General features: G+C 32.3%; 1 protein-coding gene across 1 annotated transcript in view; it reads right to left on the minus strand.

The window, feature by feature from the left end:
- Nucleotides 1-24,032, minus strand: part of LOC118184597 (homeobox protein MSX-1-like) — a 61,481-nt gene extending 37,449 nt beyond the window's left edge. Inside the window, exon 1 of the mRNA XM_035354299.2 lies at nucleotides 22,593-24,032. Coding sequence (XP_035210190.1) covers nucleotides 22,593-22,767 — 175 coding nt within the window. The 5' untranslated portion in view covers nucleotides 22,768-24,032. The remainder of the gene's footprint in view (nucleotides 1-22,592) is intronic.
- Between the last annotated feature and the right edge of the window lie 1,506 nt (nucleotides 24,033-25,538).

A 25,538-nucleotide genomic window follows, 5' to 3' on the forward strand; every position in this document is an offset into this window, starting at 1 on the left:
GTAAGTGAGAAGAAATGATGTTTAATAATAAAGAGACAAAAAGAAATGGCTTAGCAGGATGGGTTGCAATTTTGACTAATCTGCGAAATGAACTGGCAATGTCATTGGGTCAAATTAAAGGCACATTCATAAATCGTAACAATAACCTGTTATAAGTATGTAAAAATATTTAAAACTTTTCCGAAAAGAAAAAGTACTTTTTGGATATTTTAAATCCGGCGCTTTTCTTCGTACACCGTATCTTCCCTCTCTGGTATATAGCAATTTAAAAGTTCACAATGAAAAGTTCTAACATCTAGGGTCTCTTGAAGATATAGTTTTGCAGCTGTTTAGTAAAATTTCATCGCAGCTGGCTGAACATTTCATGATTTAATGATAAAAAGAATAATTTTCTACATTTATAGTTCCTTCATTTGAATAAAATATCTTACAATTTCCGCGGCATATAACTGGCATTCATCCATAATTTGAGCCTGTATAACTGGCATCATTTGCAAATGAAAGAAAATCTCTCTCCTCCTTAAAATTCCAGCTTACTTTACAGAGACCCCACTTATTGTCCATTATGTCCCTACTGCGAAGGTAAGGGCATCCTCAAAGAGTGGAAAACAGCAAGCGCATACATGTCTGTCCATAAATCAGACTACGGCAAAAATTTAATAGTCTCCCAAATGCATGATAATCATAAATCCATTCTCCACCTCTATTCGATTCAAAATCAAATTGTCCTTCCTGTTACTTTTTCTTCTCTTTTCAATTGCTCCAATCACTGACTCCCCCTCTCTTCCCGAAAGGTGTCAGAAGTTAGAAGAAGGGGGTCTTAATCCCCGCCAGGGGGTTAGTGGGATGGCTAATAGTGTGATAAAAAGCCTTGAATACACTCCTCCCTTCCCTCCTGAACACCCTCCGACCACAATGAGTTTTCTAATTTGTAGGTCTGTTCCATTTATTCCAGAACGACGCGTAATATAATCTCGGTATAGGTCAGATTTGGGTGGATGGAACTAATGGAACGAAAGGAAAGGGGGGCTGGGAGGGGAGAGCTTTGAACTGGGACCGACTGGTGGCGCGGATTTTTGTAATGGAAATTGGAAGTTCCGCGCTAACAGGATGCTGGGAGGTTGTTTTTTTTTTTTTAACCCTGGTAAGATTTTATTTTATATCAGCCTCTTGTTTTGTTTGGGATAGAATGGTTGTCATTTTCACTTTAATGTTGAGAGAGAATTCAAATAAATGTTTATGACAACTGAGTGTTTCCAATTTGAACAAATGTCGCTGCGAAATATTTTAGACGCAATGCTTAAAGCTATACGTATAGTAGAATTCCATTTATCCGAATTCAAGATGTTCCGAACTCCAATTCCCTTCTTTTTCTTAAGCCAAGAGAAACTGATGTTCATTCATAGAATCAACTTACTGAAAATCAACACTACTTGCGATCGATGTTTGATAGCGTCAACATAGCGTTCCAAGCACCACGGGAATCTTCGTAGAACATTTACAGAACGTGTTATTCATTCTAATGGGCTTATCACATCTAGAGACACGCGACACTAGGAGAAACGTTTCCGAGAAACGAGCTTCTCCTCCTATCACTAAGGAGTTCATAGCCGAAATAGTTTCGCAAGAAACGATGCCCCAGCTATCTACGCGGGGCATTTTGCAAATGATCAAATGTTTCGCTTGGAGCTTTGTCTTCGTAGGTTTTCCCCCAAAGGTAATACAACAAATTTTCGCGTAATACAACAAATCAGATATCTCAAAAGCGAAGATTCTTAGAAATGTTTCTTTCGACTCGCTGTTGAGGGAAGCTTGTAGATAGAACACTGGTTTTAGACGATCGATGTATGGTTTGGATTAGTTTGGTTTATTTTATTATGGCAAAGCACTCGAGGGCTATCTACTTAGAAGTGATGCTGTGTTACAATCTGTAACATGTTACAATTACCTACTTTCAAATAATTTTAATAAAGTGCCTAAACCCCATTTGATGTTATTATTGCATTAAACAAATATACCAAATTTCAAAACGCGCCAATATATAAATTTGCGTATATCTTCGGAAATTTTGAATAGAAAATTGCAATTTTTTGCAGGTATGTTTAGAAATGCGTCTACTAAGACGATGGAAAAATTGTATAGGTTATAATTCAAAATGTTTTCGAAAAATTTGTAAATATTATTTTAAAAGTAAATCATAAAAATGGACGAATTTTATTTGGAATGAAACTAAATTTCGAAATGTGAAAGAAAGAATCAAATAAGCTTAATAATAATAATAAAAAAAAGATATTGAAAATATATATCAAATTCAATTAACATCGAGAAGCTAAAATTTTGAGAACTAATTTTTTAAAAACTACTCGGGCGATTTTTGCAAAACTTAGCAGTTTGGCACAATTTGAGTCGTAGAATCGAAATATGGAAAAGAAAAATTGGCATGCCATTTCAGAAAACGTCCGATTTTGTGTCAAAAATCCTATATTACAACAATGCTATATATAAAGCTAATACATATCGTAAGTCGAACTTTCGAGACATGAAAAACGCAATTTGAATTTCGTAACAGCCCAGTAGAACGGCAGATATAGAACTGTTCCCCCCTTTTTTCCTTCTTCTTTTTTTTTTTTTTTTTCCCCGCAGTGACATGTGCAAATCCTTAACACGCGCACACACATGTATGTATGCAAACAGAAATGCATAAAATTTAATTAATAAATGCCGTAAATATCCCCAAAATGTTGTAAAATTAATTAATTTATAAAGAGATAAAATAAAGAATTATATCAGCCTAAAGTGATGAATATTCTAAAAGGATGGCAGAAATGAAAACAGTTAAATCAACAGCCTGGAAAACAAAATTGAAATAAAATAAATTAATGCGAAAGAATTTCATCAGTATTGAAAAATAATTCATAATTCTTCAGTCTTTCTCAAGGAGCAGTTGAAAAAATCATCCACTGAGCTACGTTTGTGAATTATATCTGGACGAATTGCAAAACTAATCCAAGAATTCTTAAAATTTAAATAATTAATTGAGAATTTGTAAACATAAAATTAAGAATATAAAAAAAAATTAAAAAACTTAATAACTTTTTTAAAATTAATATAATAATAAAAACTTGCTATTATCTGAAATCAGTCTCAAGATATAAATGTCTTCGACGACAATCGAAATTAGGTACTACATATATACAAAACCGACTAAAAGTCAAAAATTGTTTAGTAAGAGGAAGAAAATTTATTAACATTCTTTATTATATCGGCTACCAAGATGGTATTGCTAATCAACTCAGATACTTATATTTCGATGCATGTAACATCTTGGTTGATTTAGCACTTAAATTTTGGGGGTCGCTATGATAAGGAAGTACCATTAAAATTTTAAATCTTATAATCCCAAAAGGGCGTGAAAATTAGTATTACGAGTAAATATGCTAATTTTATTTAGTATATCCAATTAGTATTGAGTTGTAATATTTTAATTACTACTGAATATATTAATTTTGAATAAGATACTTGAATATTCAAGTATAATATTCAAGTGTAAAAAAAAAAAAAAAAAAAAAAAAAAGAGAGAGAGAGAGAATATATGACCCATGATATTTAAATAATATTTTAACATTAATTTTTTAAAAAAATTTTAACAATTAATTTTTATTAGTATCGAAACGGAATTGGACGGCGCATCACTTAAATGTCCGAAGCATTTTTCAAATTTCAAAACGAAATGTTATCTCTCTGTATTGCTTTTAAATAAATTAAATAATGAAGAATCTGCATGAATGTATGTATCTCGCACTGTGAAAAAACGACGATACCTAGGGCCGTAAAATTTTGAATAATGTTATCCTCCAGCCAGACATGTGCACCAGGGAGTTCGAATTTTGAATTTTATATGCCATATTTCGTAACACTTTAACGAATTTTTGATTAACAAACTGAACGATTTCAAAAGGAGCAATGGCAACACTGCACGGAAGAAAAAACATTTTTATCTCAAGTGCGCGAGACTGTATCGGAAATTCTAAAGATATACTCATTTTAAATTTATTTTGCGATGGTGCTATTGAATTGAATTTTATGATTTAAGCGCGAAGAACATGATAAAACATTTTTATCTCCAGTGTGCGAGTCTGTATCGGAAATTCTAAAGATATACTCATTTTAAATTTATTTTACGATGGTGCTATTGAATTGAATTTTATGATTTAAGTGCGAAGAATATGATATTTAATAAATAAAGGTAGCACACAAAGTGCTAAAAAAAAAAAAAAACGCGCCTTGGGCATAATGTAAAATCTGAAAGCTTTCGGATTTGAGGTTATTTATTTGTTTATTTTTATTTATTTTTTTTTCAAGCCCAAAAGAGTTATTAGTCTCGAAAACCGGCATTTTACGTCGACTCACTATAAATGTCTGTTTGACTTTTCAAATTGTTGCCACCAAATATTATCGCCCTGTATTATATCTAAAGAAATTAAATAATGAAGAATGTGTTGTTGTTCTTGTGACTTAGAATATAGCATCCCGCAGTCTATACGCTCTTTGTGTAAATAGTTAACAAACCCAGTTAACTAATTGAAAGATTCGTGGTTTGAATACCGGTGAGGGTGAGTGCACAATTAATTTCTTTTTACATATTTCCTGCACCAGAACAGAATAATAAATAGACTCCAAAATACGTAAATAAAATCTTGTTTTAAATCTTAATGCCTTGAATTATTTCTTTTAGGTCAGTGATCCACAGCTCCATAGATAAAATGCATATCGCAAGCTTGGCATTCGTATAGCGATGCATGAAACTCGAAAATCTGCTCGGGAAACCATGATTTACGCCAGTAGTAGGCCAGTTGTGTCTGCAGCTCAACAGCGCGCGGTCCCACCTCCATCACTTCCACACGCGTTCGTTCCATTACAAAATTTCTCTATTTCGTTCTCTTCAACTTGTAGAGACATTAAGTATTTTTTTAAAGCAGGAGAGATGGAAAATGAGCAACGCCTTCACCGGGACACGAACCACGGGCCTCTAGAATACTCGTCGATAGTGCTGACCACTACACTACGAAGGCATGCTAAGAAGGCGGGATAAATAATATTTTTTCCAAATATTTTTGGATTACCCTATATAAGTAATTTGTTAGCCTACTACACAATATTTTTAATTCCTTTTCTATACATAAGCTGAACAACATATGTTTGACGAACTACAGCCTCTCTGGATTTTTGCTCCCCCCAAAAAACAACGAACTAATCAGGTAATAAATATATGTGCTACATCATCTCATGTTTCGTAATTCAAAATATAATTTCTTTTTTTAGTCCAAAGGGGCTTTGTCCCTTCCGTTTTGAGATTTTGCGTCGGAACCCTATAAACGGCGTATCACTTTTCAAATCGTTGCCACCAAATACTATCGCCCTGTATTGTATTTGAAGAAATTAAATAATGAAGAATCTGTATTAATGTATGTATGTTTCTCGCATTATGATAAAAAACGGCACCTAGAGCCATGCAATTTTGAATGACGTAAATCCTACTGCGAATAGAGGCATCTGAAAGCCCACATTTGAAATTTGGAATTTGTTTTATTATCGATTTCATATTTTGTAAAACTTTAACAAATTTTTGAGTAACAAACTCAACAATTTAAGAACGAGCAATGGCAACACTCTACGGAAAAAAAAAGAAAAAAACTTTTTATTTCCAGCGCGCGGAGCTGTGTATCGGAAATTCTAAAGATATGCTCAGTTTAAAATTATTTTGCGACATTGCTGCAGCTACAAAGAAGATGATATTTAATAAATGAAGGTAACACATAAAACGTTAAAAAAACGCCCCTTTCGATGTAATTTAAAATGTGAAACCTTTCAGTTTTTTTTTTTTTTTTTTTTTTTTTTTTTTTAAGTTTAAAGGGCCAGTTTGCCCAGAAGAACTATTAATTTCATTTCGGTATTTTGCGTTGATACATACAAGCGTTGTTTTTTAGTCCAAAGGGGCTTTGTCTGTCCCTGAAGAACTATAGTTTTCGTTTGGCGTTGAATCACTATAAATGTCCGTTTCACTTTTCAAACAGTTGCCACCAGATCTTAGAGTCCTGCATTACATTTGGAGAAATAAAATAATGAAAAATCTGCATCAGTGTATGTATATTTCTCGTATTATGATAAAAGAACGATACATAGAGCCATCGAATTTTGAATGGCGTTATCCTTCTGATGCGAATATGGGCGTGTGGAAGCCCAAAGTTGAAATTTGGAATTCGTTTTCGATCGATTTCATATTTTGTAAAACATTAACAAATTTTTGAGTAACAAACTCAACGATTTGAAAGCGAGCAGTGGCAAAAAACTACGGAAGGGAAAAAAAAATAAAAAATAAAAAAAACTTTTTATCTCCAGCGCACGGAACTGTGTATGGGAAATTCTAAAGATAAGCTCATTTTAAAATTATATTGTGACATTGCTATTGAACTGAATTTTATGGTTTAAGTGCGAAGAACATGATATTTAATAAATAAAGGTAATACACAAAACGTAAAAAAAAAAAAAAAAAAAAAAAAAAAAAAAAAAACCGCTCGTTTGGACGTAATTTGAAAAATCTGAAACCTTTCTTTCTTTTTTTCTTCTTTTTTTCTTTTTTTTTTTTTTACTGTACTATTTTTTAGTAAATTTTTACGAAAAAAATACCCGTAAATTACTGATATACCAGTAAATAGTTTTACTGCTTTAATCAGGCACGTTGTTTTTACATTGCTGATAATTGGAAAAGTGGAGAGATTTACGATCCTTAGATATGATTATCTTTGCAAGGTGAAATTAATAAGAATATTAATGATTAAATGTATAACGAGAGGGGTCGCTCAACGACACAATTAACCTGGAAACAAAAGGCGTTGCTCTCATCTTAAGCGATTAGGTAACCTCTATTATATTTTGGAGAAAAATATTACATTACTTAATTATTATTAAATAAGTAAGATAGCAATCGATGTATATTTTTACGTTTTCGCTCATTACCTTAAAGCATCAGGAAGTGGTTGTTACTAATTATTTTCCGCGATAATAAAAGCTTGAATTTTTACCTCTCAAAATCAGGAAAGTTTATCCATTAATAGTATGTGTAACAGAGGAAGAAGAAAAAGAGTTAACTTTCCGTGTTGTGAGAAGGTTACATCTAAATATTTTTTCTTGAATAGATCAATTCACAGTAACAAAATTAGTTTAGCTTACTTCCAAAATAGAATAGAACTTCGGTTATTAAAGTTTCAATAGTTATACATTCGCGACAGATCAAACTAAAAAGTTCCCAAATATGAAATTTATTAAAAATTTAAGTTTTCGGGTGTTCGTACTATTAGCGTTTGTTTTTTCAGAGATATTGAGTTTTTTAATGAGCTTTTACAGAGGGTGTTTATACATTTTTAGAACGATTTCGATAAAGAATTTTAAAAAAATTGAAATAAAAATTTCTGGCAGTAGCTTATTATTTGAAATGAGAAATAGAGTCTGCTACTTTTAAATCTATTCTTCTTTCAAACTGTCGTATGCAGACAAAGGCTATGAATTGAAGGACACGTTTTTTGCGCTTTTCGAAAGGAAATTTTCTTATTCCGTAATTCAAAACGTTATGAAATGCATGACAGTATTAAAATTTCTAAGTGCGAAATACGCAACATTATTAACTGGAAAGGGAAAAAACGTCAATCATTACTTCTACATGGAAAGAAGCTTCCAAACGAACACCCGAAAAATGAGCGTATTGTTTCTAATGTGTCTAAACTTAAACAATTGGTAGCAAGAGAAACGTCTTCGACGCATAAATCAATTGCAAAATCTTTAAATATATCAGTAGTAACATAAATAAAATAATAAACCAATATTTCCAGCTTAAAAAAAAAGCTAAAAAGAATAATGTTAACAAACTCAAAGATTTGAAACCGTGCAGGGACAACACTGTACGGAATAAAACATATTTATCTTTTGTTTTTATTATTTATATTTAGCTCATGAGACCGTTTATCAGAAATTCCAAAAATAGGCTGTTTTTCTAATATTTTGTGATATTGCTGTTGAATTTACTTCTTCATGGCGTAAGTGCGAAGAACGTGATATTTTATAAAGTTAACACACGAAAGGTTAATAATAATAATAATAATAAAAAAAAATTTTCTAGTCATCTTGTAGAGATATTAGGTATTTTTTGAAAGCAGGAGAAAAGAAAAATTTGCAACGACTTCGCCGGGAATCGAACCGCGGACCTCTCAATTACGCGCGGAGCGTGCAGACCACTACACCACGAAGGCTCGCTAAGAAGGTGGGAGAAATACCTTACACTCTTACTAAAAAAACTGAACGCTGATACGATAAACTGAGGAAAAAAATGAAAAAAGTATAAAAATACATTCCAACACTTAAGACTAAATCGGAAATTATAAATTTTGTTATTTTTTTTTTTTTTCTATTCAATTGTATATGAAGTAAGTGTGGAGAAAAGGATGCTTAATAATAAAGCTAAAAAGACAAAAAAAAAAAAAAAAAAAAAAAAAAAAAAAAAAAAAAAAATTAAAAACCCTTTTGAGCGATCGTTAAAATCTGAAACCTTTCAGACTTTTTCTCTTTTAAAAGAAAGAAAGAATAAAAATCTGTCCAACGAAGGTCACTTTTCTTCAATTATTTTGCATCTTAAAAAAAATAACAATAAATAAATAAATAAATAAACGGGTCCTATACTGCGACTTATATAGAATTTTATAAATATATATAAGGGGCAGTATAGTAATGTTCTATGTTATTAAATAGAATTTTATAAATCTTTTGACATTAAAAGATGTCGTTACTCGATAGTGAATAAGATCTTCCGTTATTATACAAGTACGTAGTAAATCCAGTATAATGTTAGTAAAAATAAATTCTTAAGAAGATTTTGAACTAATTCATACTTTTTACAAAGCGTATAACATAAATAGGCTAAAAGAAACAATAAATTTCAGTAGAATATTACATGAGTTTATATTGATTACATGAGTTTTCAAAAAAGTTTTTAGTCCAAAGGGGCAATTTGCCCATAAGGACTATTGATTACGTTTTGGCATTTTGCGTCAAATTACGATAAGCGTTGACTCACTTTTCAAATTGTTGCCACCAAACATTATTGCCCTGTATTACATTGAAAGAAATTAAATAGTGAAGAATTTGCATGAATGTATGTATGTTTCTCGCACTGTGATAAAACAACGGTACCTAGAGCCATCAAAATTTGAATAACGTAATCTTCCATAGGATATTGGCATGTGGAAACCCTAATTTGAATTTGAAATTTGTTTTATTATCGATTGCATATTTTGTAACATTTCAACGAATTTTTTGCTTAACAAACTATTCTTTAGTTTGTTCTTTAGTTCTTTAGTTTGTTAGAAAGGTTTGTAAATTATTCTTTAGTTTTCAAAGCGAGCAATGGCAATACTGTACGGGAAAAAAATATTTCCAGCCCACGAGACTCTGTACCGGAAATTCTAAAGATAAGCTCATTTTAAAATTATTTTTGCGACATTGGTGTTGAACGGAATTTTATGGTTTAAGTACGTAGAACATGATATTTATTAAATAAAGGTAACACACAAAACATAAACATAAAAACATAAACATAAACATAAACATAAGCATAACTTAAAACGTTAAAAAAACGCCCGTTTGGACGTAATTTAAAATCTGAAACCCTTCAGTTTTTATTTTAAGCTTTTTGTTGCTAAAATTCACGTCTTGTGAATATGTTTACTTTCATGATGTTGTAACAATAGTAGAATGTTAAAATACGATTCCAGTGGCTTTGACAAACGAATTGCATCCTTTAACCCTTTCAGGGTGCTTATTTCTCTTTACTTTGCTGGAAAGTATTTGAACGTAACTCACATTGCAGATTATACTAATAAATTACTGAACAACTAATGAAGTAAGTAATATTTGCATAAACACGCATTTTTAATTATAAATAAAAAATTTAAAACAGGAAACAAAAATATGAGACAAAAAGTAACTAATAAGTAATTTTAGCACAAAAATGTGGTGTTGTGTTATTCGTTCATATTTACTGAAAACTCGCTTTCAAATTTTGGGAACGACCGCATTACCTCCCTTAATTATGTATATAGTTTGGTTGTGCGTGTGAGGGGGTAGGAGGGTAAAAGCAAATTTTAGTTATCTAATTGATAATGGCTTCGTATTTAAAACTGGAACTAGTATAAACAGTTTTTAATTAAGTAAAAAAAAAAAAAAAATAATTATTCTTTCAAGTGCTAGTCTGAAACCTAAAATTTTCAAACTGCAAGTCCTCGCATGGGGTCCGCAAAAAGGGGGGAAAATGAAATCACTGAATTTACAGATTAATAATTACATCAATAAATTTTTAGTGAATTATTAAATTCTGAAGGGTTTACAAGTAGATTATAGATAGAATATATATCAACAGAAATACACATTTATTATATAAGCATAAAATACGAAAACAATCTTTACTGGATTCCAGAAGGTAAGAATCCCATCTCCCCAGTTCCTTCAAGTTATTTATTTGGATTTATATTTGATACGTCACCGCATTGCCGCCCAACCGGAATAGTGGTTAGTGATTCTGACTGCCGTACCAAAGGACGTGGATTCGAATCCCGGAGAAGGCATGAATGTTTGTAAATGTATGGTGTCTGTGCGGCATAGAGGCACTCTAAATATGCGGCTAGTCGAAAATCCTGTCACATATATTGTGCTCAAGGCTTTTGCCAACGACAGGCGCATATGACTCAAAACTTTTTTTATATTCGTGCGTGTGTAGAAGATACAACACAAATGAGAAGGGTTAAATTTACACTTTATTTCTCACAGCATGCAGCACTTCTTGATAGAGAGACCAGCACTTATAGTCTAAAACGGTGAAAATAAGAAAAAAACTAACTAAATAAGAACTAATATGCTTTAAAAAGAGTAGTAACGCAAAGACTGGCTTTTTGAAACTATGTATGTAGTGAACGAAATACAGAAAACTACAATACGTCTTCAAATATCAGCGAGAATTAAGTTCTGGCCTTAAAGGCAGACAGACATGAACTGACTGAAAAGCACGCACCTGGTAAAGCGGCGAGAAGTCTCTTTCTTTCGGTTAAAAGCCATATCTTAAATACTTACACAGTTTACAAGCTTATTTGCATGAACAAATCTAATCGCGCTTCTTCTGGCCGGTAAAGGAAAATAAGAGAGGATAGCAAAGTTTTAAGATAAAATAAACATTAGTAAAACTTAAAATCCTTACACAAAATGAGCTTCATAAAAATTTTCATTACATTATTTCAACTTGAGAAAAATTTCAGGTTGAAATTTTCGAAACGTTAAGTGAAACGTAATTGATTAACTTAATGCAAAGTTCAACCTTCCCTGATGACAAATGTATCGATATATATATATATATATATATATAATAAAAATATTAATAATTGCGAGGTTTCAGTAACTCATATATGTAAATAAATATTATAACACACTCTAACTTTCAAGTACTGAATAACTCGGCGAGTTTTGTTATGTGTTACAGCGAAAGGAGATAACACATAACAAAATTCGTTCATCGAAATCCACGTCCAGATGGGGTTCGTCCACCTGGCGTGGGCAACTGGAAAAAGTGCCGGCACTTTTTGATGTTCTTCGCAAAGGCTCAAGGGGGCCACAACATGTAAATACAAAGGTGCCGTAACCATTGGTGAAGCTCAGTGCCGTGAGAAAAGCGACCCTCGTCAATACTGCCAGAGCGCACACGTAGAGGTCTTAATCTTGGCAAACAGTCGCCACCTTGCGGAAAGTGTGCCGGCACATGTCTTTCTTTATAAATTGGTAATCTCTCGCCAAGACACAAGTGTGCCTTGACATAAAAGCACAAATGTGTTGGCACTTCTTCCGAAGTTCGTTGTCATGAAGAAAACCGCCTTCATCAAGGCTGTTGGGATACCCATGGGAAGGTCTTAATCTTAGCAAACAGCTGCCCACTTGCATCAAGGGCCGGTATCTTCATAACATTTTATGAAATCATGGCATGCAATCGGGCATTAAAATTCTTGCTTATATGCAATGGAATGAGATCAAATAATTACGAATATTCGAAGAGTTAACGATGACGGGGTTAAAACATTGAACTTAATAGAATTACCATTGGTTTATCTTTCAATTACTTCAATACTTTCAGTTCTATCTTACAGTGTCCTTAATTTTTTTTTTTGTTTGTTTGTTCTTACGAGTTCATTCTTTTTCCCGCTTAAATTTGACAATTATGAATAATGTTTCATCTTTCCTTAATCATCGATAAAACAAAACATTGCCATAGACACCAGGGCCTCCGCAAACTTCCAAAACTTCGGATAGCTCCATATGCCCCTGATCGAATCCAGAGGTGGCTAGGTGGGCAATTCGTCGGGTAAAAGAATTGCATTAACAGCTGCTACAGACATTTTTTATAAACTACAGGTTTGCTCGCTATTTAAATTAAAACCAGTTTAATTTTAGAGAAACTGGGGGAAAAAAAAACAGAAAAGGAAAGAATTAATATAAAAATAACACTTTTGTTAAAATAAACCAGATGTGTCGGGGCACTATGAATGGTTGCCAGAAAAGAAAAAGAGAAACAAGCGAATAAAATAATCTCTCTTTATACATATATATATAAAGAAGAGTATCAGTTTGTTCTCAATTCATAGAAATCTACAGTTTTATTCCGATCTTGATAAAATCTGGCAGACTTGACCTTCAAAACAAAAGAAAGGTCATTGTCTACGTAAGATTTCGGAAAACTGTCCATTGGGTCCACACTCTTTATGTATATAGAGATTTTGTGCGAATTTAATGTGCTTTTAACTGAAAAATTGCCGATTTAAAAGCTTTGTGTTATTTAAAATCATATTATCAAAATCGCAATAAATTTATGTTTAAATTAAATTAAACATAAATATATTACACTCTGCCTCTTTGCAAAATGTAATATATTTATGTTTTAAATTTAATCGGAAAACTCAGCGATATAAGAGAAGTGTTGCTACCACTCAATTTAAAAGAATTTGCAATTTAAAAGAAACGTGTTGCCACTGCCCAGCCTAAAATATTTTAATTTTTCTAGCGGCAGTGTGTTATCGTTCGGCAACGCATGAAATATTTAAATTTTCTTTCCAACTTATTCTGTTATTAATTAACAAGCTAAGGCGATTTAAAAGCAATTAATGTAAATTCATTTTAGTTATTATTAATTAAGATTTAAACCCGTAAAACTACACTAGAATTATCTGTATGTACAAAGAAATGTTTGCTTGCTTGTATGTGTGTAATTCATAGACAGTTATAATTTAATTTTAATTTTGATGAAATTTTGGATAGCTGACCTTCAAGCGGAAGGTCACTGTCTAGATAAAATTTCGGACATCACTCCACGTAATCATGCAGGGAATATATGTTAGAAAGCTGCGCTCACCAAGACACGCATCTTTGATTAACGTCGCCGTTGTAGCATTTTCGATATCACTGGAAATCATACAGGCTAAGGAAGGAATTTAAAATAGTTTTTGTTGCAAAAAATAAAAATTAATGTTTCGGCACAGCTTCAGTTTCAAAAACCATCCAATCTTAGCTTCACGTTACCGTTGTTCCGTTCTCACTATCAATTCTTACTAAAAGTGTTCGCCGTTTTCATTTACTCTTCAGAACGATGTAAAACATTCCAGAACAACGTAGAAGCTTTAAAGTAATATGTAAATGCTCTCCCTAGAAGTACCTCAAGGCTATTTCAAAAACGGTGAAGAAATTGACCAAAGTGGATGCTGATTTCCCCAACACTCCTTCCTGAAATATTACGCCCAAAAGGACGTTTTCGTAACGCTTTGTGTCTTATCTTTATTTATTAAATATTATGTTCTTCGCACTTAAACCACATAAAATTCAAATCAACAGCAATAGTACAACATATTTAAAAACAGCATAACAGCATATCTTTAGAATTTCCGGTACGCAGTCTCACGCGCTAGACATAATTTTTTCCTCCCCGTACAGTGTTGCCACTATTAGCTTTGAAATTGTTGAGTTTGTTAATCAAAAATTCATTAAAGTTTTACAAAATTTGAAATGGATAATAAAAAAATTTTGAAATTTAGAATTCGAGCTTCCAAGTGCCCAAGTTCGGTTGGAGGACTACTTTATTCAGAATTGGACGGCTCTAGGTACCGTTGTTTTTTCACAATGCGAGAAACATTCATGCATTCATGAATTCTTCATTATTTAGTTTCTTTAAATATAATACATGACGACAATATTTGATGGCAACATTTTGAAAAGTGAATGAACGCAGAAAGTGAAACTACGCAAAAAACTAGTACTTATCAGTTCTTACTAAAATCATTACATGGCAATGTCTTAGTTCTATTCTATTCTACTTTATTCGAACTTTACCTGAAATTTCGAAAAAAAACTAACCCCATCGTCCTAAATGAGGCCTCTTCACTCAAGCTCTGAAAATGTCATGTACCTCCGCTAATAAACAAATAAAACAAACAAATGGTAATTGAACTTAAATAAAATGAAAACAAAAATGGCAAATAAAGTATTTGTGAACTGCCATACAATTAATCATAATTTCAGGAGTAATAAGTCAAATCAAACTAACGCATTCAAACAATAAAATGGAAGGCGACTGAATTAATCATAAGAAGGCGTGCTAAGCGAAGGCTAAAAGAAAGATTCTGAACAATATTCCGCGCAGTTAGATAAAATTACTTTCTTAGTTTGTCTTCTAATTCACTTAAAGCCTCCTTAACCGAATGGTTAAAGTCCATAAATACTCCCCTTCCTGGAAGGGGGGGGAATCTAAAAACTTTCACATTTTACATTACTTCCAAAGGGACCTTTTTTTAACCTTTTGTGCATTACCTTTACTTATTAAATGGTCTTGGCACTTAAACCATAAAATTCAATTCAACAGGAATATCGCAAAAAAAATTTTAAATGAGCATACCTTTAATTTCGAATTTCCGATAAACAGTGTCGCGCGCTGGAGAGAATTTTTTTAAAATTTTTTTTAAATTTTATTTATTTATTATTTTTTAATTTCCGTACAGTGTTGCCATTACTGGCTCTGAAGTCGTTGAGTTCGTTAATCAAAATTTCGTTGAAGTGTTACAAAATATGAAATCGATAATAAAACAAATTTCAAATTCCAAATTAGGACTTCCAGATACCCATATTCAATGGAAGATTACGTTATTCAAAACTGGATGGCTCAAGGTACCGTTGTTTTATCACAATGCGAGAAAAATACAGACATTTATGCAGATTCTTCATTATTTAATTTCTTTAAATATAACACAGGGAGATAATATTTGGTGGCAACAGTTTAAAAAATGGAACGGGCATTTAAAGTCTTCAACGCAAAATGCCAAAGCGAAATTAATAGTCCTTCTGGGCTGACGACCTTTGGGCTTTACGGAAAAAAAAAAAAAAAAAAAAAAAAAAAAAAAAATTGCAATCAAAATGGGGGAGTGAGTTATTCTTTGATGGTGCCTGTTTATCTGGATATTTTGTTCTTTCTGGAAAATGTAAGGTACACCTTCAGTACATAGTATCAATATCAGTTTTATTAATTCCTAAAAGAAATACTGTATTAGTAATATAATTTCCTGCTTACACTGCGATGCAGTTATAGCAAAGTATGCAGCTCATCTTACTTGTCTCACCTGACTATAGACTCGAATTACGATGTTGCTCAAAAACTAAGATTCATTTTCCATTGAATTTCAGTCCCACTTATAGCTTCCGTAAAACGAACGAAAGTAATATTGAAAATGAGATTGATAATAAATTTACCTCTATTACCTCTAAATTTCCAAGTGAAAGGAAAACTCAACTTTGGTGTATTTGATTTGAAACACTTTCAAATCAAGTACACCACATTTCAAATCAAACAAGTTGTTAATCTTACACACAAAGGAATTTCAAAATCGTACGCAGACAAGAATTAAACCCCCGGAATCATACACTTAGCTTCATTCTTCCTGATCGAAAGTAAAGCAAAAATGCTACTACAGGAAACGTGGCAAATGATAAAAAAACGAAAGCAGGATAACATGAATAGCGAAAAAACAACAATTCTTTTTGAGCGCTACTTCCGGAAACACGCCAATGATAAGAAAGAAAAGAGAAAGAGGAGAGGAAATGAAAGAAGCATGGCATATGTTGTGAAAGTGTTAGAAATCTTATCTCTTCCATAAACTGATAAGAGTTGTAGAATGCACTATAAAAGAGTAAAGAAAACTTCTGTCAACACCGGGGAACTTGAACTTCACGAGATAAAGTGGGAAACTAGAACGTCTTCGTATATCACGACACAATCAAATCAGTAGTAATCCGCACACAGTTAATCGGTAATATCAGTGACGACACTTTTGAAGGTCTAAATTTACACACCGAAGTTTAGGACTATGTTAAAGGTTGAAAACATTTTTGTTATGTGTCGGCCGTCCACGGTAACAAGTCTTATTCAACTAGTGAATCGAGGAATTTTCCGGAATCTAAAGATGAACTACGGAATCCTTTTTATGCCATTACCGTCCATGCGCGAATTTTAAACGTAGTGTTCCCGATTTTCGGAAACAATTCACAAGCAAGGACGGCATATTTACTTTGTCTCCTTCTTGGAAAGATATAAATTACTTTATATCGCTGTTGGTATAAATTGTGGCCTGATAATATGCGCAGATGACGAGTCGAGTGACAAAGATTATAAATACGTCCGGTGCTAGTGTCAGGCATCTTGGATTTTCCGTGTAGTATTCGAGTAACCGTGCATGTTTAATTTAAAAAAAAAATGGCATTGATATTTACGGCTGCGCTTTACACGAGGATTTTAAAATTATAGATTTAAAAATAAGGAAAAGTTGCGCATACAAAAATTTGATTACTACATGTACCTAACTGCTGTTATTGGGGGTTTTGGCGACTTTCTGGGACCCAGTTCGCTAGTATCAGTTTTCTAGGACCATTTTCTTATTCATTTCCGCAAAGCACATTCATTCTTTGGCAAATGAATCATATGATATCATTTTTCTTCCACTCACGTGTGGAGCTTTCACCATACCAAACATCCTTGCTGCAGCACGATCTCCCTTTTCTTTCGCAAATTCAATGAATGCGCATTTGAAACCACCACTATGTTTGTTTCGTTTGGATTTCAGTTAAAGCTAATGGCGATTTTCAACTAAAGCTAATGCGATCTTCAGATAAAGCTAATGCGATTACCTCGATGTTCACTTCAAAATCACTAATTACTTTATTATCAACTGTATTTCAGCTAAAGTTAATGCGATTTTCAGCTAAAGCTAATACGATTACTTCGATGTTCACTTCAAAATAACGGCTTCAAATAACTACAGAAAAAGAAAACATCTGACTTCCGGCGAATTCATTCGAGTGAGAAATATATTCGTATCCCAAATTATTTCCCCTTTTTCTCGAAACCTTAGAAAACGTTCTTCTGCATTGGATACAACCCACCCGCTTTGCAGAATTATTTACTTTCTCAAGCATTTTCCCCATACACATAGTGTTCTCATTACCCTTATCAATTCAGTATACCATTGTTGGAAAACTTACAAAAAATCTTCTAATGAACGACTTCACAAGATAGCAGCATCGCACGTATATTTTTCGGGTTTCATCGCAAACAAAAGAATGAGTTTTATACGGCGAATATTTATACAAATTGGAAAATGTAGTTTGAAATTACAGGTGCGTGTTATATACTGGAATATACGGTGCTTACATATTCGAAGAAGGTCAGTGTTAGTGAAAAGGAGGTGAAGCTTGGATGGATGTAGATAATTCTGTTCCCGTCTAACTCTCACGAGATTACGACTTACTAATGGAACATGTACTGGGAAAGGAAAAAGAGGATGAGGAAGAAGGGAAGGTTGAAAATGAAGATAATAAGCAAAGCAAGAAAGTTTCATGGAAGGAAGCTGGCGAAAAATTGAACGCTTTCAAGAAATTTTTCCAGAAATGTTCATTTATGTCCGTACGTTATGTTACGGATCTTCGTAATATACGTAACAAATTTTCAATACGACAGCAGTTTCTTAAGCAGATAGACATTCGTGCAGTCGTACTAAGATATTCGTAACTTTCAGATGATAATAAATATGAACATTTTAAAATGTTATTTAATTGTGTTTTTCTGAAGCATAATATTCTGTATATGTTTTTCATTTTAAATAATACGCACGATTTTTGGTATTATTTATTTAATTGTGGCCGACAGATAAAAAAAACCTGACCGACGCACTTCGCACGCTGCAGTTTTTACGGATGGCATTACACAACATGAGCAAATAAGTTCCAGAAATATTTATTTCATTATCCGATAAAATCTCTTATCCAGAACCGATGAGTTCCCGTTGCAGCCGGTTAAAAAGCATTCTATTGCATTCATTTTTTGCTGTGGATTGGAGGTGAATCCGCAATATCTCAAAAATATGCCAGCATCATAAACTTCCATTTAATCCGTTTACAGATTTATATCACATATTCTCAATGTAAAACTAAACTGCCTACGTAAAATACACACACACACACACACAAAAAAAAAAAAAAAAAAAAAACTCTGTGGCTTATAAACAGTGATAACACATAATGTTCTTAATATTCTTGGAGTTGCACTTATAGAGTAGGCACAGTTGTATATAATTCGGAATAAATAGACATTGTTATATCATTTTCAAAGTAAATTGTTTAGTCGTAAAAGAAATCACAATATTATTGCGATTTAGTTTTATGACTTATGTCAAATTTTAAGTACAGCCATTACAGTTTCGTTAGCGTTAATCGCAGCCTCATTTTTAATGATGTTTATTCTGCTGTTATTTGAACTGTTTTCTTGTGAATATTTACTTATTTTATATTTACGTAACCAAATGATTTTGATTTTGATAATTTTATATATGAGATTTCATTTGCGTCATTATTATTATGTTGTTATTTGTTGCTTACGTGTATTACGAAATTTACGCTCATTTAATTTGTAACTTACGTAACCAAATGAACTTCCTCTCCAGCTTATACTGCATGTATATACGTAATACAGGTAAATTTTTGATAGTATTGTTTTGTTATTTATAACATCGGTTATTTGTCTTTCTTGCATTTTTCAACTGCCATCGAATTAATCTTGGAGTAATAAATATTTCATTTCGATATACCTTTGCATTTAGAAAAGTATATGAAAAAGTAAAGGGAACATCTTTTTAAGGACTTCTGGCAGTTCAAATTTAGGAGTTTAACTTCTAAACTCACATTAATTAAACTAATGCTAAAAATAGTACAAATTTTACATAAGTAGATTTCTTTCTCTCTCTTTCTCTTCCCCTCCCCCCGCTCTCTCTCTCTCTCCTTTTAGGCTAAAGGGTTGTTAACCCAGAAAGGCTATTAGCCTCGAAATGGCATTTTGCGTTGATTCACGATAAGCGTTGTTTTACTTTTCAAATTGTTGCCACCAAATATTATCGCCCTGTATTATATTTAAAGAAACTAAGTAATGAAGAATCTGAATGAATGTATGTATGTTTCTCGCACTGTAAAAAACAACGATATCTATAGCCATCAAATTGTGAATAATGTAGTCCTCCAACCGAACATGAACACATGGAAGCCGAAACTTGAATTTTGAATTTGTTTCATTTAAAAAAAAAAAATTAAAGAAATTTCCATTAACAAACTCAACAATTTCAAAGAGAGCAGTGGCAACACACTGCACGGAATAAATTTTTTTAATCTACAGCGCGCGAGACTGTCTATAGGAAATTCTAAAGATATGCTGTTTTAAAATATTTTTAGCCCACATGCTCTCGAAACGTGTATGTACGTGTAAATGAAAAAAAAAAAAAAAAAAAAAAAAAAAAAAAAAAAAAAAAAAGCTCCTTTGGGCGTAATATAAAATCTAAAAGCTTTCATTTCATTATTATTATTAGGGCAATAATTTTTTCCTGGAGCAAATTTCTGATATTTTTCCTCCAAGTTTTATTTTAAATAATACGTACATATTTCGAATTTTCTGATTCACATATTTCGAAATTTTCTATGAATTTCAAATAAATTTGCCGATTTTGGAGTTTTTTTTATTCCCATCCCGTTGTTACTTTTACGCAAGACTTTTTTTTGATTGAAATAATTTTTATGTAACTTTCGTTAGAAATTTTGCAAAAAATACACTGAGAAGAAATCCTTTTCCGAAATTCAAATTTGAACTTTGATTTATTCTAAATTCTGCTGGATTTCTGAAATAGACGAAAAAAATCTTTCTGAAATTATATTCTTTTACTCTGCTTTGCTACTACGACGAACAATTTTGATGTGGAATTCTTTCTCCTTTTTAGTCCAAAGGGGCTTTGTCCCTGAAGGAATATTGTTTTCGTTTTACGATTTTGCGTTGGTTCACTATAAATGTCCATTTCAGTTTTCAAACTGTTGCCACCAAATGTTAGAGTCTTGCATTATATTTGAAGAAATTAAATAATGAAAAATCTGCATAAATATATGTATATTTCTAGCATTGTGATAAAAGAACGGTATATAGAGCTATCGAATTTTAAATGACGTAGTCCTACTGCGAATATGGGCATGTGGAAGCCCAAATTTGAAATTTGGAATTTGTTTTATTACCGATTTCATATTTTGTTAAACTTTAACGAATTTTTGATTAACAAACTCGAGGATTTCAAAGCGAGCAATGGCAACGCTGTACAGAAAAAAACTTTTTTTATCTCCAGCGGCGCGAGACTCTGTATCGGAAATTCTAGAGATATGCTCAATTTGAAACCATTTTGCGACATTGCTCTTGAACTGAATTTTATGGTTTAAGTGCGAAAAACGTGATATTTAATAAATAAAGGTAACAGACGAAATGTTAAAAAAACGCCCCTTTGGACGTAATTTAAAATCTGAAACCTTTCAGATTTTCATCTTTTATTTTATTTTATTTTATCTTATTTATTTATTTATTCTTCTAAGAATGTGTCATGTATGAAATGAATACTTAGTTAAATGGTAATTGAAAACAATAGGTCTGAATACATTTTCAGAATTCCATTGCTATATAAATTCAAATTTCGATTAAAAATGCATAACTTTGATTTGATCACATACCTTTTATGTGTGTTACTTTGTTTCTGGTGCACATTTGTTTCCCCGAAATGTTAATCTGAATCCTTCCCTGAAATATTTTTTTGCGAAGTTTTTAGACTAAATCACAGACCGTGAAAATTTTGCGAATTTTCGTTACTTATCCCTCAACCACACGGCGGAGTTTTCCTTTTAACTTCCGAAATAAAATTGCAGCCCAACATATGATAGAAGCAATCACAAAATAACTTTATTTAGGAAAGATAAATATTCTCCATACGCTGTTGCCAGCAGAGAACAAAATATTTTCATTTCAAATTCTTATTAATTAATTTGTTTGAAGTAATGAAAACTGTAAACTAAGCGAAAAAATTTCCATATTGTTTTACAGGTATAAAAAGTTTCTTAATTATCAATCCTTAATCTATACTGCTTTATATAAAATGTCTTCTACATTTTGTTCTTTTAGTTTGCATAAAATGCTGCCTATATCTTAAACAAAGTTAAAATCTTTGACTTAAAAAATCTCAAGATTTTCGTAATTTATTTACTAAAGAAACATTGATTTTATTATCTCCTAATATAAATTTAGTAGAATTATGAAAAAAGGGAGAACCCATTTTCCGAAATTAATTCCGAAAATTGCACTTTCTTTGCAGCTATCGCGCAAGTATTAGAAAAACTTGTTTTCGAAATAAGTAAATTTTAGATCATTCAATATTTTCGTTTGTGTCTTCAATCACTCGTCTTGAATATCCGCCCCCTCCACCATGAACCTCTTAACCATAGACGCAGATATTTATTTTTTGGTTAAGAAAAATTCTACAAATATTCACTTGACACATAATTGTTTTCCTCGGTATCTTAAATAAAATTCAATGAACCGAATTAAATTTATGAAAAGTTTTCTCATTATTATTGTGGCAATTAAATAATTTTCTGAATGTTTCTGTGCGATGCATTGCATCTTGAAAATAAAGTGAGATTAATTTAATATCCTTCTTATTCCACTAGTTACATGCTCATTAGAGGAAATTACTTAAGATATGAAATGTGAGTGTGGCAAAAAATAATGTCGAAAATAATGTAGGTCTTTATGAAGACCGATTAAACGGGTCTTCATAAAAGTCAAGGCAAAAACGACAGTCAAGACAAAAACGGCGTCGAGGCATTAAGTCAACGTAAATCAAGGCAAAAATGACGTATTGTGTACCGTATAAATGAAGTATATAATTGAAATCTTTATGTATCGTATAAATGAAATAGTTTGCTGTTGACATGAATAGAAATGAAAAGGAGCAGAAATGAAACGACATATAAACGTAAAAATTGCGTAAGTGAGAAACTTATTAGCGTATTTCACTGCATCTGAAAGCGAACTGGTATTATAATTTTATATTAAAAATTTGACTTACCATTGGAGCATCTAGCTGCATTGGCCTCTTGATGGTGTAAAACGTCACATTCCTTTGAGCTGATTTCCTGCTGATCTTCAAGAGATCCCAAAATGTCCCGTATGAGGAAGGACCTCATGCGAGAGTTCAGCATTTCGCCGATTAAGAGCGCTCCGTGTTCGCCGTCACTAAACATTCATTTGGTGAGAAATCCTCTGATACCTTTACACTTCGGTTTAGACTGAATTTTCCCGCTCTTTCTGAGATTTAAAACACTCGACTACATTTCAACCTTCACAGTTTGTTGCGATTTGATTTTTTATTTGCGAGAATATTTTTCAGAAGAAAAAACCTTCTGAAATATTACACAATCATAGGAAACATTAGGCTATATTTCGTTACTCAGTGATAAACACTAAGAAGTTGTGTATTACTCAGTTGAGTATTTGATTTTTTCAATTCAGTTACGTAACTTAATATCATTTAAAAATTTTAATTGTTTCTCATCTGAATGAATAATTAAAAAGGAAAACAATCCAAAATGCTCTTTTATTGTTGTTTCATATATGATACATCCTAACGAAATTCTACAGAAAAGGTAATGCGTCCAAAACTCTTCCCACAGCAATAATACTTCATAGACACGTAATATTTTTACACATTTTTTAAGATCACCCAACAGAATAATGTCATCAACTACAGGTAATTATATTTTATCGTCTTAGAATAATAAAATGAATTATTCATCAAATTTAGTTCTCACAACTTGTATTCGTTGAAATACAAAAAGCGAAGTAAAAGTTTTAATTTAAAATGCATGTATGTTGATTTAAAAAAATAACGATTGCAAAGTTGTCCTAATTTTTTTCATTTTACGAGCATGACGATTAAATCAGCATTATTCTACAAACTCATTCCTTCTTATTACTGTATTTCATTATTAGAAGTTAGCAACACTAAAAGAAAGAAAAATGAATCATCAGAATAAATGTTTCCTAAATTCTGTTTGAATCGTTTAAATAATCTTAATCAAAGAGTAAAGAAAGAAAACGAATTCGAATCTGCTCGACAAAACGATTCAAATAAAAGCTGTCTAAATTTAACTCGAATCCTATTGATAATCTTAATCGAATTACAAAACTTCCAATCGATATTTTAAATCCTACAGCTTAAGTTTCACAAATGTATAACAGCATTTTCAAAACACTGCAATAATTTTTTTATCGGTTTCAAAGATTCTTCACCTCATTAAATAAATAATTACATCTCATTTCAGTTTCAAACATCAGGAAAACGCCGAAATATTTTTTCACTCTTCAATCTAGCATCAGAAAAATCCTCATTTCAAGCAATAAAATCAACATGACAATTACTTAACTTAATTAACCCTAGACGCTTAAAACACTACTTCTCCGCAAATAAAAACTTCTGAAACCGAAAGGAGCAGACGATCGAGTTCCGAAGCATTAAACAGCTAAACTCTTTCGCCGATTAAACCGGTCTTAAACGGTAGTGAAAATGTGTCTGGTAAAAATGTTTTTACCGCGTTTACGAATCATAAGGCAGGCCTTACACTGACGATCGCCGCTCGCTATTGGTCGTCATGGGGGTGCTCCTTAATGACGTAACGGATCGTGGGATGGGCTTGTAGGTAAAATTAAACACGCCTTATTAGAATACGGGGGTGGGGTAAGCTCTCCCGTTATTGGTCGGAGAGAAAGCAATCTCAAATTCGGTTACGTTTGCGTTGGGTTATTTTGCGTTTAGATCTGCGAGCGTATATAAATGCATATAGAAGAGTTATGTATATACACGGTTGCCCCATCTGGTATCCGTGGTTTCATGTTTTTATTTGTGTTTGTTTATTGTGGATTGATAAATCGCGAAAATGTTTCGCGGAGATCTTTTACCATCCAACCTGCAGTTTACACTTAGGGGGCCATCCTTTATTTATTCGCCAGGCTTGTCAGATGTAGAGCAGTCAGAAAAGCAGATAAGTGTTAAGATATTAAATCATACACATTTTCATTTCAAAATACAGGAAGTTTGGGACTTTAGTAATATCGAATTACCTAATAAGGCGGGTTGCAGGATTTATCAAGAGAACGCGAATTTTTAGCCCAAAACGGACGTTATTCCCGAATGGGATATTAATCTCGAAACGGCTTTTTGCGTTAATTACTGAAAACGGCGTATCACTCTTTAGATTGTTACTATTAAATGTTATCGCCTTGTACTATACTTAAAGAAATTAAATAAGGAAGAATCTGCATGAATGTATCCTTGTTTCTCGTATTGTGGAGGGGAGGGGGAGGTACTTGGAGCCATCCAGTATAGAATAACGTAGTCGTCCACTCAAATATGTGTACCTGGAAGCTTGTTTCATTATCTGTTTCAATGTATTTTAATTAACAAACTCAACGATTTCAAAGCGAGCAGTGGGAACACCGTACGGAATAAAATATTTTAATCTCCAGAGCGCTAGACTCCATCGGAAATTCTAAAGATGCACTGTTTATAAATATTTTATGATTTTGCTGTTGAATTGAATTTTATATCACGTAAGTGCCAAAAACATGATATTAATTAATAAATTTAACACACAAGACGTTAATAATAAAAAGACAAAAAATTTTCATGCCATCTTACTAAGAAAACTGAACATGGATATGATTAACTAAGAAGAGACTTTTCCTTAGAAATAAATAAATAAAATTAAATGTATGCCAACATTTAACGCCACATCGGGAATTCTAAAAGAAAGAAATTTTTTTTAACTAATCTTTTAAAATATTTGTAATTTTGCTGTTGAATTGTATACGGCGGAAGTGCGAAAAAAATCATGCTTAGTAATAAATCTGAAAAGAAAACAAACAATCAAAAAAAAAAAAAAAAAAAAAAAAGGGGGGGGGAGGGAGGGTTCAGTTAGCGTGAATGTAGCAGCAGAACTGTAGCTGCGAGATCAAC

This window comes from Stegodyphus dumicola, chromosome 8 (assembly GCF_044657685.1).
Source record: "Stegodyphus dumicola isolate Sdum_Otavi_A_Nest chromosome 8, ASM4465768v1".
Lineage (NCBI taxonomy): Eukaryota > Metazoa > Arthropoda > Arachnida > Araneae > Eresidae > Stegodyphus > Stegodyphus dumicola.